The sequence below is a fragment of the Bemisia tabaci genome, chromosome 1 (assembly GCF_918797505.1).
Source record: "Bemisia tabaci chromosome 1, PGI_BMITA_v3".
NCBI classification, from domain to species: Eukaryota; Metazoa; Arthropoda; class Insecta; order Hemiptera; family Aleyrodidae; genus Bemisia; species Bemisia tabaci.
In genome coordinates, this window is record NC_092793.1 from 28,357,281 (window position 1) to 28,374,038 (window position 16,758).

General features: G+C 40.2%; 1 protein-coding gene across 8 annotated transcripts in view; it reads right to left on the minus strand.

Annotated features, from left to right (window-relative positions):
* axo (axotactin) overlaps positions 1-16,758 on the minus strand; it is a 53,470-nt gene that overhangs the window by 20,085 nt on the left and 16,627 nt on the right. For 7 of the 8 annotated variants that reach the window (XR_011899690.1, XM_019057425.2, XM_072299318.1 and 4 more), the window contains 9 exons: positions 15,768-15,935; positions 14,642-14,810; positions 12,787-12,902; positions 12,328-12,434; positions 11,191-11,506; positions 3,603-3,896; positions 2,641-2,815; positions 1,637-1,947; positions 179-354 (listed from right to left, as the gene is read on the minus strand). Coding sequence is in view for 7 of the 8 variants with exons in the window: in XM_019057425.2 (XP_018912970.2) it covers positions 179-354; positions 1,637-1,947; positions 2,641-2,815; positions 3,603-3,896; positions 11,191-11,506; positions 12,328-12,434; positions 12,787-12,902; positions 14,642-14,810; positions 15,768-15,935 (1,832 nt within the window). In the remaining variant the exon portion in view is untranslated. Of the gene's footprint in view, positions 1-178; positions 355-1,636; positions 1,948-2,640; positions 2,816-3,602; positions 3,897-11,190; positions 11,507-12,327; positions 12,435-12,786; positions 12,903-14,641; positions 14,811-15,767; positions 15,970-16,758 lie in introns of all 8 variants that reach the window. The other variant, XM_019057428.2, reaches the window with a different exon arrangement.

Below are 16,758 nucleotides of genomic sequence, written 5' to 3' on the forward strand. Positions count from 1 at the left end.
CATATAATCTGGGGAATGGCTGCGATGAAAAACGAAATATCAAGAATTTTATGACCATGAGAACATAAAATGTTTTTATCCATCCTTTAAATTAGTTTTAATTAAAGGGCATGCTATGCTCCCTAGCGAACCGAAGTTCATGTCCATACACGGAGGATAAAATCGAGGAGTAACGTACAATTTGACTGGGTAAGTTATGTTCGACAATCGTTTTCGTTGAGTCTTCTGGTGACTGAAATTCACACTTAACGTGGGCTGGAGGAAAACGTCCATTTCCATCGATGTCAATCAAATATACGTCGGGTTTCGTGTACCCTAGCAGTGCCAGTTCCTCACAAGTTTTCCTGTACTCAGCTGTCAAAAAAACAAGAGGAAAAGAGATTAGTTGATCGTGTATAAACGGCAGCGGTACTAGGCTATGACGGACGTAAAGTCGCTCCTACAATGCACTCTGGTGTTCTGCGCCACCCAAACGCCACAAGTTTATCGGACAACTCGCACCGCAACATCTCTTCGTCAACGCCTAGAGTCCCTTTATACCCAGAGTTAAGACAACTCGATTATCAGCTGACTGGCAGCCGGCCTTGACTGGCCATGGAGGCCGAAACGAGTGCACCCAAACGAACGATATTGAGGGATAAGGATCAGGAATCCTGCGATGTCTGTCACACAAAAACAACAACATCAACAAATTGATCAATTAAAAAGAAAATGAGATTGGTTTGTGAATAATTTCTTAATCTATTTTCATTTTGGACCGATGGCAATAACAATTCACTCTTGATAAACCACAATTGGGTAATATTTTCATTATTCTTGTTCACATTCAAGGTACCGCCATCTTGGTGCACTCGTTTCGGCCTCCATGAGCGAGAACCAATCAGAATTGGATTTTTTTTTAGGCCACTTTCAGCCCAACCCTGGCCCAACCAAAAGTGAGTTGTCGTAACTCTGGGTATAAAGGGACTCTATCAACGCCCTGCCGAAATCCCTTTACGGGGCGTCCCGTCCCCGTCGCCTTTTCCCACGTGGTACCCAATCCAAAACTTGTTTGGGCAGGCACTCCTTCGACATTCTTTGCACATGTCCGTACCACACCAACTGCCTGGACAAAACGTCGTGCACGATATCGCTATTAACCTTCATCACCTTGCGAATTCTTTCATTACGGACACGATCCCGCCTCGAGATGCCGGCAGATCGCCGCTGAAAATCCATTTTAGTTGCCCTCAACATATCTTGCGTTCGCTTCGTCAAAAGCCACACTTCACTACCATATAGAGCACGATACTTTCCACAATGGCGTCTTATATCCGGTGCTTGTTAGCTTTTGAAAAACTCTAATCCCAGAGCACCTCGTTCAGAGCATACTATTTCATTCATTTCATATTTGATCTATTTGAGTTGAATTCGCTCTCTTTAACACAATTGAATCAGAGACTTTGATATTTTTTTATCTTTCATATGTTATTGTATCTATCTATTGAAACAAATCCATTCTAGGTACACAAGAGTCCCCTTGCGTTTAAGTAAAAATCCTCATTACATGCTAGCACACCACCTTGTGGTATAAATATAGTTTTATTTTTATGTTTTCATTTTTTTTTTAATTTATTCTTTTTAAGGCCAGGCTTACCAAAGTGACAGTTTTTGCCTATGTAGCCGGTACCCTTGCAGTCACAGGTGACGTTGTCCTCTTTTATGGAGCACTTGCCATTATGCTCGCAGGCGTTTGGTCGGGTGCACGGATCGACCAGTTTGCAGTCATCAATCGAGACTTGGCCCACCTTGTGTGGGGACCTGACCAAGAACCGTGGTTCCAACAGTGTCCCGTTGATGTGAATCTGTCTCACACATCCGACGAGCCCCAAGTTGGTTTTCTTCGCTCCGCTCCCGATTATAATCCTTCCATTAGACGAAAACGGGATGTGCAGAGACGCCACCTGTCTATCTCGAGAATTTAAAAAACCAACCAAATTTTTTATATCATCGAAGAGACTCTAACAGTCTTATTATTATAATTTTTTATTACAAGTGAGCTGTGAGTAACTGTACCTGCATATGTCACTTTTAATTTAACTGCATGGGCTCTCCCACTCTTCGATGCGGCTGATGATGCAGATGAGAGGTACAGCCAACTGAGTACATTTCTTAAAAATGAAATCGCATCAGAGCCGTATTGGGCTCAACAGACATACCTAATAGCTAAAGATTACATATATGGTCACGCACGCTCAATTCAAGGCCACTCCCTCGCAGTGGTCTTGAAGCAAAATATAATACACGTCAACAAAATTTTAGCTCTTTAATTAATAGTGTTACCAATAGAGAGTTGTATTTTATGATCTATTTATGGGGGATTCTCGAAAAAATTTTCAACATAACCTAATTTTAAATACAAAATAAAATATACTGCGCTACAAATTTTCATTCTTAGCGGGAAGTTTAGCTACTATGATGCCGTAATGACTTGGTTTTGTTAAGGCACCTTCAAACGAACGTACATATATTTACTAACCAATCACACAATAACTTAAAAAAAAGAAAGGAAAAAGTGTAATGCACCTTCAAAAACTCACGAATACGTACTTGTTTAGGACAGAAATTAAATAAGGGTACATGATAAATAGGGGCTCTTACCGATGCTTGAAGTCAACAGTCAACCGAAGTTGTCCAATGGAATAGATTAGTTCAATCGTATGCCAAGCTTGCTTTGAATCAAATTTCACTGAAACAAGTGTCGTTATATTCTTCTTTTGATCTGAGCTGAGCTCAAATCGAATCTCGTCATTGACAACTTTCATCTCCCATGAACCTGCAAACGACCCAATTCTTAAAAACTACATTCATAAAATAGAATTAATTTTTATAAGACTCATTTCCTCTATGATAGTGGAGGATTAAAAAAAAGAATAAAACTTTTATCGCCTATGAGGATATCCCTGAAATTGGTCACGAGTTTTTGAAAGTCAAAATCAATTAATATGCATCTCTTTCAAAAATTCCGCGAAAGACCTGTACCTCCCGCTAACTTGAGTAAAATTGTACCATTACGTGCTAAAAATCTACTCTTGTTTGTCAAACATATGTATACATGTGAGCATGCAGAAGATCGCACATGCGACTATCTTTTGTCAAATGAAATCCTACGCAGAGACCCCCCCCCCCTTATGTGTAGCCGCAGGTTGAATTCGTCAATTTTTAACGATCCAAACAATTTCCAATTGTCTTTTGTATGATTATTGAGAATATTGCGATGAGCGGAGCGATTGCTCAGTTAAATTTTCTGCTCTAACGCTACTAGATCTATTTTCTCAAGACTTCATGTTTGCATCACTGTTCCCCTTGAAAACACGGCAGTATGGAACATCTAGTAAAGAAGCGAGTTTTGGCGAGTGGATTTGGTCTACGTTTCCAACCAGAGAGAATTTTAGATGTGGTCGCCAATGCTGTCAGGAAAACTAAATGTTATGGGCGCACCGTCGCACCGCCTAGAGGGAATTTTGTTTATTTGTAACCGAGGTCGCTAGTAAGTTAAAAACTTCGACCAAATCCACTCACGAAAATTTGCCTGAAAATTTGTATCAATCTAAGATGTATACCTTCACCATTGGTTATGTTCGAATCAAATGCGGCAAGGATGGCCATGTTCTTCTTGCTCTTGAAGTCGAATTGGAGCTCGAGGTTATCCTGATACGAGTTCGGCCACCAAACATGTGAAAAAGGAAACGGGAATGTAATGGGGATGGTCTCGACTTCCGCCTCTGTAAACTCTGGATCCAGCATACCAATGTAATGCACTTTTGGGTTACCGCGTCGAAGCTCATATAATATTGAAATCTCGTTGAAAAAAACATACTTAAGTGATCCCGCAAAGTTGTTGTAAGACTTTAAACCTGCCACAGATAAAAAACATAGTAAACATTTTCAACAATTTGAATCTACCAGTTATCTTAGAGTAAGTATCCATATGTGACGATGTTGAAATCAAACGATCTAGAAGTGTAGATATCTATTTTCAAACTTTTAATACAAGTATATGTACATACTCGTATTACGGGCAAATGCCGAAAGTTGGGCACATCGCGATATGCCCACGCTGACTGCTATGTGCACGGGCAGATCGCGAAGTGTCCACAAAATTTTGGGCAGGCCCTCAAATGAATGTTAACTGCGGAATTTACCCGGGCAAAGCGCGACGTAGGTACTCAAATCCTGTAGGCGGATCTCTCAATGCCCACCATTTTTGCGGATTTTCCTTGGTAAATCACAGTACAAAAACAAACTTGAGCAAGAAAAAGACGCAAAAATGAAAATTGCCACGTAAAAAACCACAAATATCCTGCTTAGGATTTTGTTCATCTCATGAGCCTGAAGCAATCATTTCACTAGACCTTTTCCATCCCCGCGTAAAAAGATACTTAACAATTTGGCGGGCATGGAGGAAGTTATTTAGCTTGCCTCAAAGTAAGTTCCAGAGTAGAATGTTTAGGAATAATACTTAAAGAACAATGAGAATATGTTTTGGACGACTTTAAACTTGAGCTGTATAATAGTTTGAAAATTCCTAACAAGGGTAAAGCTCGTTATAACGTGTAAAATTCCATTATTTTTAGGTATTATTCTTCAAAATTTTGAGGCTCATTTAAGGCAAATGAAACAATTTTGAGAGTTTCAAAAAGGTCTATGATTTGCTCACATATGTATAAAAGAAAAAACTCTACTGCGTGATCAGTTTTTAATAACACCCCTGTAATTTCTCCTTTGATTTTAAGTAGATTCAAACGCGTAATATCCAAAATCTGAGCTCAGATTCGGTTTCCTCATGAAAAATTGATGCGGTTTCATGTGTTATATGCAGGCCCGCCACATCCCATCTCGGGCCCTGAAGAATATGAACTGTGCAAAACGATAATCCGGGTATCGGAACTTGGCTGATTTGAAAACGCCTTCAAATGCGGCGTGATACCTTACGCATTCCGGAGAGTTCAAATAGTTGTATCATTGCGCTTTAGAAATGCGACGGAAGATTACATTTGAAATAGCCTTCATGCACGCTGGGCTTGTCGATTTCCTCTGAAATTTTTGCAGTAGTGAATGCATAGATGAGGTGCGCTTCAGTTAGAATTGTATCTACAAATGGGTGGTTTTTCTACGAGGATTAAAGATAAACAAGTGGCACGGAATATAACGAAAGAATATGAACTATGCAAAACGATAATCCGGGCATCGGAACTTGGCTGATTTGAAAACGCCTTCAAATACGGCGTGATACCTTACGCGTTCCGGAGAGTTCAAATAGTTGTATCATTGCGCCTTAGAAATGCGACGGAAGATTACATTTGAAATAGCCTTCATGCACGCTGGGCTTGTCGATTTCCTCTGAAATTTTTGCAGTAGTGAATGCATAGATGAGGTGTGCTTCAGCTAGAATTGTATTTAGCAAATGGGTGGTTTTTCTACGAGGATTAAAAATAAACAAGCGAAACGGAATGTAACAAAAGAATATGAACTATGCAAAACGATAATCCGGGCATCGGAACTTGGCTGATTTGAAAACGCCTTCAAATGCGGCGTGATACCTCACACATTAAGGAGAGTTCAAATAGTTGTATCATTACGCCGAATGAATGTGAAGGAAGATTTAAATGGAAATAGCCTTCGTGCAGGCTCGCCACATCCCATCTCGGGCCCTGGTACCAGTTTTAAGGTACGGGCCCTAAGCACGGAGGAGGGGGGGGGGGTCCGAGGGGCATCCCCTGAGAAATTTTAGAATTTATGCGACTAATCGGACGCATTTTGAGGCTTCCATAAAGAATTTTTCCATCAATTTCTGCGGAATAATTATGTTTTTTTTTTTTCTACTTTCAGCACAAAATACTTGCGAATTTTTGCATTCAAAACATCTGGAAAATTTTTTTTTTTTTTTTTTGGTGGGGGGGGGGGCTTATGATAATATAGTCAGTTCTAAGAGGGCCAGGCCCCCGTGGATTCCCCCTTCGTTTGTCTATGGCAAGGGAGTTGAGCCATGAGCCATTGAAGTCGAGGATGCCCAGACTGGAGACTCTTAGCAACTGACGACGGAAGAAAATGAAACGCAGTTACTAAAAATATCCCTCTGTACTGAAAATCTTGAAAATAGATAGAAATTTTCCAAGAAGTAAACTTCTTTGAAAATTTAAGAAGAATTCTGCAGTGCCCCAGCGTGTTTCTGAAAATCTATTCACCTTTTGCGAAATTTTTAGGGTAAATTTTTAACTTTTTTTTACGAAACAAGGTTTGCATGTGAATTCGTGGTGGTTATTCAAGGGGAAACACGGGCCCCCTCTGGGGCCCGGACCCCGGTACCAGGGACCCAGTATCCCCCCCCCTTGTGACGGGCCTGGTTATATGTTAGTATAGCATGAAGGAAAGAGGTTAAACGACGCGTACAGATTCTATCGCATCACCCCTTTGAAGTATGCCGCCGGTCGAACGAGAGGAAACCGAACAGGGAGGCGCCACTGGCGCTAAGCGTTCGGTTTCGTCCCGAAGAATTTCTGACGATAAATTCTTATTCTTCCTCACTCATTGACCCACTCAGCGATTAGCCATGTTGCCACGTTAGATTCATATGTTAGAATCAGTATGCCCACGTTAAGCCTCTCTTCCTCACACTATGCTAGGGTATGATACATGAAATTGCATCAATTTTTCACGAGGAATCCGAATCTGATCTTCGATTTTGGATATCACGCGTTTTAAGTCAAATTTTCAAAATTCTAAAATCAGAGGTGACGGACGTGGTCTAAAATGCTATTTCGGTTTCTGTTCGTTCGATTTTTGTGAAATTCAGTATCAAAGGGCATTTTTAGTCGGAAAACTCGAATTTTTAGTCAAATTCCCTAAATTCGAAAACCAAAAACGGGGATGTGGCCTAATATGCTATCTCGATTTCTGTTTGTTCGAGTTTTGTGAGACTCGGTATCATAGGGTATTTTTAGTGGGGAAACTCGAATTGTTAGTCAAAATTCGAAAATCAAAAAACGGCGGATGAAGCCTAAAATGATATTCCGGCTTCTGTACACTCGTTCGAGGTTTGTGAAACTCGGTATTCGGGGATACGTCGGGACGGAAATTCGAATTTATGCTTAGGGTTTACGGAGCGGTAAAATTATTCACGCTCATACCGAGACGAACAAAGATCATGTGAATCTGGGCCTCTATATCACCATCCCATAATGGTGAGCTGTTGCCATCCTTGGGATTAATCGTGCTTACACGTAATTTTCCAGGGTCGCTCCGAGATGAGACATATCGTCATACCCCCGCCCACGAAAGACCGTAACTACTTTTCAATGATGCCAAATTTTCCCACGCAAATTGCATTCTTACCGGGAGAATCTTGGGAATTTAAAACTGAAAATTTCTCGGATTTCTTTTCGGATGTCAGACAAAAATTAGAAAAATTTTAACTGAAATTGCGCGGATATAATATCGGTAAAAATACATTTTTTTACTAAGTTTTTCAACCTTGGATTGGAGTTACGTTCTTTCGTTCAGGGAACGACGATCGAGCGGCGTTTCCCGCACGAAGGAACGTAACTCCATTCCAAGATTGCAAAACTAACTGAAACATTTTTATTTTTCACAAGGCCTTGTCTCCACGAGCCGTTTCACGAGATTTGTCCCAGGGAAAAACCCCACTTACGAAGTTGGGAAAAATATTGAGTTAATCAATATTTTTCCCAGTACCAAGTATGGTACTTGTATCCTTAGGACCCACTGAGAGAAGAAGAAGTGAAAACGAACTGTGCGATATTTTATTCATTACTACATTGTTCATGTTTGTTTAGTTAAAATAATGTGTCTAATTGTCAATTGAGTGCAATTATTATTTTAATCCCGGTTAAATACTCGACTTTAACCAATTTATCTTCCCGCGAAAACTAGTCGCAGGACTGTATGAGCCCCGTCCCGTGCGTGGAGATGGTAACTGGGAAAAATCCCAGAAGTTTCATTCCTGCGATTCGAACTTGGGACAAATCCCATGAAAACGTCCCGTGGAGACAAGGCCCAAGGATGTGACTGTGCAGTTTTTGTCCGAAAATTTTCTGATTATTGCATGATATCAGAAGAAAAGTGAGGGAAGGTTTCAGGTAGTAATGCGTAAAATTCTCCTAGTGAGAATGCAATTTGCGAGGGGAAATTGCGGCATGAAATGTACTTACGTTTTTTCGCGAGGGAAACGAAGATAGTATTGATGCATTTAGTCTGCGGGGCTGATTGTTGAAATTGATAGACAAAGCTATAGACGAAGAAGACATGAGGAATATGGAGCTATCCTATAGGCTGAAATGGGTACTTCGGATAGACTAAGGGAGAACATGATGGACTAATTAACGGCAACTCACGAGAGACCCTTTAGTCCATCATTTACCCCATCAGCCTACTGCTGATGTTATGCCTAACGGTGATTCCGCAGCCACCCAATAATTGATTAACCATTTGTATCTATATTTATTTTTTTCTCTAGTGATATTTCTATTTTCTTTTAATGTAAATTTTTAATTCAGCAATAAAGTTATTGGATGGCAAATAAACAAAAACAAGCAGTGAACTCCAACACAATGTGTTGATAAGGCGCGTCATTAACTCGCACATATCAACCCCTTTAGTTTTCATTTACAGAGATTTCAAAACAGGCAAACAGCACAACAAGAGAATTCACGATCCAACACTGCGAGGTCAAAGACGCACCTTGACGAGACCGTGTATTGTGAATGTAGAAAGCTATTCGATCGAATTCAAGTTTTTTTATCTGCCTCAAGCAAAATCTTATCAGATTCTTGAAGAAAAGTGCTACGGAATAATTTAAGCGAAGAAAGGAAAAATTCTGTCGAACTCCTAGAAGATAAAGTCGATTTAAAGGTATTCTGGGGCTAAAATACCCAAATCACCGGTAGTAAAAATCCCGTTATATTGCTGAAAAGAAATTGACTCGATATAAATGCAATTGCATTAAAGACGTCTTGATTTTGTTATTTTAAACGTCTTTCCATGCAAAGAAGTTCAACCATGTCGTTGCTTTATTCATTCATGAATTGAAAGTAAGCAATCTACATCCCGAAAATCTACTGATTTGCCGTAAAAAATTGCAGAAACTTGATATACCAGGTCGATGCACCCACTCGTTGAATTTACCAACCAATTTAGTGAGTGCAAATGTGTAAAAATCAATATGCTATAGTCATTTTGGGTGCATTTATTTTTCATGAAACAATAATAATTTCAATCCCGAAAAACCATCAATTTTCCGCATAAAATCGAAAAAATCAAAATATGTCGACTCCCCGACGTGAAAATTAGATTCTACGTGTGTAAATACTTATGTATCGATATGCTGAACAGAAACTATGTGTGGACACAGTCAGAAGCCCGCGGCAACATTAATTCAACAGAAAAACTGTAAAAATTATAGATCGGATTTTAGCCGCTTTGCCCGCCTCTCCTCGTTACTTACAACAAACCGTTCTTATACTCATCTCAAAATTTTTCTCAGAGCTTTGGGTTATTATCAGCTTCCATTTAAACTCCGGTTCGATGGCCGAATCGGCTGCCAAAAAAGCAAGCCACTGTTGAAGGGTTCTATGAGAATTTCGTGATATTATCGGCTCTCAGGAAATCACCCCATGTCTAAAATTGGTGGTATAAATGTTTAAGTTCTTAAAATAATCGTATTCAAGAAACTAAGGAATTAAACTATGGAGTCAATTTCTTTTTAATAATATAACGGGATTTACTACCGGTGATTTAGCTATTATAGCCCCAGAATACTTTTAAAGCGGCTTTGCGTTCCAGAATCTCGACGGAATTTTTTTTTTTTTTTTTTTTTTTTTTTTTTTTTTGGCTTGAACGATTCAAGAGACATTGTAGTTAAAAATATAACGATTTTTCGATTTGGACGTATAAAAAATGTTTAACTCGTTCAGGCACACCGTGTATTGTATGGAGTACTGCTGTTATTCGACCGTTGTCTTCAGGTCAAAATTCTTACAAAGAAGCCCCTTGCAAGAGGCGAATTTTTTGTAATTTCTCCCATTTTTTTCAGCGTTAGGTATATAAATGAATTGCTTGTCAAATTCTGAGGTCAATTATATTTAATTTTAATTTATACTTTCTTTTTTTCCCCTTCATTTTATTTTTCGTATCGAGAAGTCGAGGTTTTGTTGATTTCTTCGGATTTCGATTACTGTAACTTCTCTTCTATTCGGCCGATTTTTATGAATGAGGTCTCTTTTTATTTGTGTTTTAACGGAGAGTAAGGAAAAAATTGCTAAATACACGCGAAACAATTTTTTTTGAAAATTGGACGAATCCTAGCGTGACGGTGAAATGGCTAATGAAGCGTGAGTAATTGGGGTACGGGTATCGGCTGCGTTGGGACCCAAGGCGGCCCAAGGCCTATTGTTCTTCGTGACGCCGACGCAGTGATCAGGAGCGTGGGGACGAGAGGGCTGAGTGGACTCCTGTATGAGCCAGGTTTAGCAAATGGTCTAATGAGTCTCGAGGCTCATCACAGATTGCACTTACCACTATCCTGCTGGCCCCGGCTATCAGAGCAAGGAGTACCAACTTTTGAAAAGGATAACAGTGGTGTGGAGATATGTCAAAGCAACGTTTTGAACAAAACGGAGTGAGTGAAATTCTCATTCAAAGAGTGCCGAACTGGTCAGCCATCCTCGAATCAGTTCGCTTGCTTCCGCTTATATATGCATATTTTAAATCAGCGCGTCGTACTCTTAGGCTTTTTTTAAAAAAACCAAGTAACGTAGACTCTTGGTATTCACCGCACATAAACTAGCGAGCCCCAGAATGAGAAACAACTTTAAATCATAATTATTGACGGATAAATAAACTTTTTACACGCTTTGGAAAATCTCAGAAGTTCGCGGTAGTCACTTTTCGGTAAGGAACTAAGGGACTCGGTTATTGTATCGAGCAGGGTTCGAAACGATCGCAAAGGCGGTATACTACGTATACGCGCCAAAAATAACCCCTTAGCCTAAGAACCACACATTTCAACCAATAGGATCGCTCCATACTCTCTGTGTCTCCTTTATCTATCGCTTTGTCTATCAATGTCAACAATCAGCCCGCTGGAGAGGGCTGTAACGAAAGGAAGCGTTGGGATTTACCTGTTGCACACACCTTTCTTTTTGTGGAGCTCGGGGCCTCCGCCGATGTAGATCTCCGGGTCGATGTAGAGGTAGAGCTTGGGTCCTTGGAGGGTGAGGACTTGGGCGAACTGGTCGAGGACTATGCTCACGGTGGTGTCGTCGTGCGAGATGGTGAGGTTGTGCCAATGGTTCGTGTTGATGTACTCGCCGAGGGTGGCAACGACTGGGCCGCCGCTCCCCAGCTCCACTTCCACTATCACGCTCCCCCCTGCGATGGAGACCGCGATGTGGTGGTGTTGCGGCGACTCCCCGCTCGCGTAGAACAACGCCGAGTCGTCAAACCGCGTCTACAGCCAAATAAATCATAATGAGAGCTAACGAACAATACTACCTACCTGACAATTTTGGCAAATATGAGTTAGCGACTTTGCCGCATTCTGCAGTATTAATCACGCAAGCTGATGATTTTGGATTTTTTTTTTCCAATTCTGTAGAACAGCACTTTAATAACGCTGTAATGTCTGGAAAATTGAAAATCCAATCTTAAAATAACAAATATGGTGAAGTCCTCTCTCCTTTCTGCAAAATCTTCAGTTTGCATAATTACGCAGTATATTGTTCGTTGAATGCGTTTCACGCCAACCAGCGACCGCGCTCTGTTTGGCGCAATGCATGAAGTATTCCTGCAGTCTTGTAGGCGCTAATATATGGTATGTACTGTATGAAACACTTCACAATCTGGCCACACACAAATCTGGCCTTAAAATTACAAAAATGACAAAGTTTTCTTTTCCATCTGCAAAATCGTCAGTTTACAGATAGGTGGTATTGTTTGTTAACAATCGATAACGGGCCGTTCATTAAGTACCTACAACACAAGAAAACGAACTCTTTTCTCTACACCCGCTTTCTCGCAACGCAGGTCTGTACCCGCTACAAATATTAACGTTCCGCTAATCCGTCCCTGCCCGTAAGAAAATTTAAAAATAACTGATAAACCTCAGTAATTCTTAACAATTCGCATGATTCAGAAATTCGTAAAAAAATAAAAAGTAAAACTAGTAAATTCAGTAAAGTTATCTGCCAAACAAAGTTATTTAGAAAAGTGTAAAATATTACATTTTCCCGAAGCAAATATGGTGGAATTGATGAAGAAACAATGAAATACCTTGAACTGAAGGCTAATTCTGTTTTTACTTGAATGCACCCTGTCCTTCCAGTCATAGACTCGATAAGAAACGTAAGATGAACCTCTCAATGTGAGAATTGTGGCAGCTGCAAAACGGAGAAAAATTTTCCTTGATATAATTGGATGATTTGAGAAAACAATGTACGTTGTAACATTAAGTTCATGCATGTTTTTCCCAAAATATGAGCGTCGTATAATTATTTTATTTGTGATTACTTTTTTCCGAATCACTTTTATGCTGAATTAAGAAAAAAGTAAAAAAAATGTAAAAAATCAAACTCAAAGATGTAAACCACTCATATAAGCTTCGCATTTTCTGTATAAAGCTCAAAATTGACACGAGGGCCAGCTGAAGGTATTTTTAATCTTAATCAGTACGGAAAGAATTGGGAATCTTAGTCCCATCTCATGTAAACTGCATAGGTGAAAAAATCTTACTGTAAATGTCACATTGTTCTCCTTCGTAGTGGGTACCAAAACAGTCGCAAGAAAGTTCATTGTAATGATTGATACACTGACTTCCAACAAAACATAAATTCTCGTAAGTGCGGCACCTGAGAAACATAATTGATATTGACATCTTTAACATATGTAAGTGAAATAATCATATTGAGCTTAACTTGCCTCAAAGCAGACTTTGCAAAAAAAAAAAAAAAAAAAAAAAAAAAAAAAAAAAACAATTGCCACCAAAGCAGCACATCAATTTATATTTTGTATGCCTTTCACCCTGAAGCTTTAAACTCATTTTTCGCGGGGTCTCGTACTAACAGCCGTATTTACCAAAGGCTTCAAATACGCATGCAGATCATATCAGTAGTTCCTCACCGATAAATTAGGATCTATTCGCTTTTGTGTATTCTTTCAAAATGTGTGGTCGCACCTCCATTGCGGCTCAGTGCAAAGCTTATTGCCTAGCCAAAGAAATTAAGGCTATCTGGGATCTTTCCATGAAATAGACCTACGCAGTTTCCTATACGCAATAACTATAGGCGTATCAAGCATATCTTATCAAAAGGGTACTAAACCTCTCTTTTCTAACTTTCAAGAAACGACAGTAAACTGTAGCTGTTTTTAGTGCGATGAATCTGTATCGGATGAAGTTAAAATAATTGATTAGGATAAGTCTAAATTATGCAATGAGGAACTAATATTTCTGGCTCATCCGCAAAAGCACCTATCTACATAGGGAAACTAATGGCGCATATTGATGGCTAAACTGAGAGACTTTGCATCTCCATTGCGGTGTCTCAAATTTTCCACTCGAATTGAAATTTTTCGTAGAAAAACAAGCCAACTTCATAGCCTGAAATCTGCACAGAATATTCTGCTAACGGGGGAAAAATCAACGAAATTTTCAAGAAATTACGTTGACTAGTTATACAAGGAGGAAATATAGTAAAACGGGAAGTCTGCAACGTTGGAGACAGAGATACATGGTTTCGCACTTTGGCTATCGAAATGTCGTTTTTAAAATGAGCCAGAAATAGTAGTTCCTCATTGCAAAATAGTTCAAGTACGTGAAAGTGATCGCACCGACAACTTAAAAGTCAAAGTTGATATTATTTTGCGGATTCCCTAGTGAGAGAAATGAATTTGAAGTTGATTTTTCATTTTTTTTTCCATTTTTTTTTTCTTTTTTTTTTAAAAAATAATCAAAGCAGTACAGTATCAGTGGTGAGGCGTGAATGATCGATTATCGATGATTTCCCATTTGAAGCTGTGGTAAAAAATCAATTATTAAGGTGTCCGTTGCGAACACTCTGTTCATCGATCATTTTCTGTAGAGTACCTATATTGAGAGAGTATGGCCACTGGGGTTACCACCTCTGATTGGCTCAGCCATCTTAGGCTAAATGGAGCCCTTAGGACCCAAAAATGGCGGACGCCATAAATTAATGTAATGCAAAATGACTCAAAATGTAGTTTTCTTTGCTAATCGTAACGAGAAATTTACTCAAATGCACTATTGCGACATCTTTACATATTTTTAAGGCTAATCGTGTGCAATTTTTGAGAAAAATTATCTTAGATGTAGTAAGGTTGGCAGCAAGTGCGGTTGGTGATAACCGTCAAAAGTTGGCAATGACCCCCCTCCCATCCACAAAAACCAAAACAAAGCACCGCCATTTTTGGGTCCTAAGCCTCTCCATGGGGCCCAGTGGCCATACTCTCTCAATATAGGTACTCTAGTTTTCCGCAGGTTTAAATGGCAGATCTATCGATATATCGATTTGAAGCACGACACGCCACAGTGGAGTATCCTACAGACGGGCAACTCGTCTTAGAAACTCACTTGTTTATACAGCCTTCTTGTACATTGTCATGTTTAGTTGCGATCAAAGGTTCGATCGGGAGGAGGTCTGAAGCGGCTTTTCCGGCACTCAACACCATGTCCTTTATACAACCAACAAAGGACTCTATAATATACTTGACTCCGTGCAGTTTCTCCTCGGGGCTTAATCCTGAAACAACCAAGCACTGATGGTAGCGATTCTTGTAGGTCGGCGAATCTGGGTTTTGTCCATTTAAATGCATGTAAAGCCGGCGATTATCATCGAGGGAATCTGCCACATTTAGAATCGATTACTTACTTTAAACTCCTTTTTTCCATGTTCCAAAATATTTCTCACAGAAATTAGCAAAACTCGAATTTTTCCTCTGCTTGATCATGATGTGGAAATATAGATGCTGATCATGGTATCGGCGACAATCTCGTGTTCCAAATATTTCGTACGGTAGAGTGTATTGAGTTTTTAAAATTTGAGAACTCTTGAGCTTCGTTAGGCTCAAAGCGTACTACAAGGGATAAAATAAGAATTCGTTTTAAAAAAAAAAAACTTGAAACAATTTTCAGAGGTTGCTCAAGCGCCCTACAGGGCCGAGCTTAAATACGGGTAATGGAGCAAGCAATAGGTCCGATCTCGCAGAAAATAATCAAATTGTGGGCCTCTAGACAAAAATTTCGTTTGTTTGGCCGTGTCTGCTACAAGAAGGCTGCGAACTGTCGATGAAGTATGCAAAAAAAAAAATCCCTTTTGGCAGGGTCCTTGGGGCTGAAAATTGAACCAAAGTCGTCAAAGAGCTCATTTGAACATGTCCTGAAGATTTTCGCAAGTAACTGTGAATCGTAGAGCTAAATGTCCGTCCCTATAGGTGCCGAAAGTGGTTTTGCGCGCACTGCATCTACCATTTGCGGCCTCAAGCAGCTTACCTATAACAGATTTTAAATGTCCACTCTTCAAAAGACGTCAAACAGCTGTCCTGACCACCTCTCACACAAAACCGTTGCTATTTATGCGTCCTGAAGAGTTCCCGTAGGTGGGACTAAAATCCGTGCTATCAATAACACGTCCCATGGCCGAACTGATTATTGACTATGTACACATTTTTTTGAAAATCGCAAATCTCAGATGACTCACCTCCGATAAGAACCACAGATGTGAGGTCGTACGTAATACCGTAAGGTTTAGCAACCTGGAGTCCTTGGAGACCGATTTCTTGCTGCATTTCATCCACTCGCGCGATGAGCCGAGCCCCGTGAACGTCGATCCGCACCATCACGCTGTGCCATTTATCCGTGTTGAGACCTCCAATCAACCATGCCAAAATCAAACATAAGAGCTATATATTAATCAAAAACAAATCATTTGCACAAAAAGCCGCGCTCATAGATCGATTCGACCATGTTTACTATCCTGGGAGGGTGACTTTTATCCTCCCAAGATACTAACATCCAGGGACGGACTGGCCGGGGTGGCGATGGGGCGATCGCCCCACTTTCATCGGCCAAAAGGGGCCCCAGAGGGGCCCCTTTTGGCCGATTTGAAGGGCCGTATTTCGCCGTTTCGAAGAAGCGCCCGAGGGCTTTTTCGGTTCGTCCTCGAGAAAGGGCCCCGAGACTCCTGAGGCCGGTTTCACACTATGCGGTTTTTCGTCCGGCAGCCCGAATCGGTGAGCAGGTAGAAAACCGGGTGGAGGAGAACCGAATGTCCAGCGACCGTTTCACACTTATTCGGCGCGCTATCCGATTTTCATACATTCCACGGAAAATATGATTTTCGCCGTATGCAGTCCATGCCGTTTTGACCATGGGTCCACTTGCAGCTATCGAGAAATAGTGTTTGTACCGCAGATTGAAGAGACGTCGCCCTTATGAGGTGTGGATACATATTTTAAATGAATCTCATTTAGCAAAAAGGAACCAGCGCAAATACAGTGTTGTTAAAATGTTGCTTCTTTATACTTATCTAAAAAAGCTCCCAAAATGCAAGTAGTTTTTACCTCCCACCAAATAATTGTTAATTTCAAAGGGAAATAATTGTGTAAGTTGTAATACCGTACAAACATTTATTATTTTCAAAAGAAAAAAATAATTTTACGGTTTCGAAAACACTGTAATCGAGGCGTTTC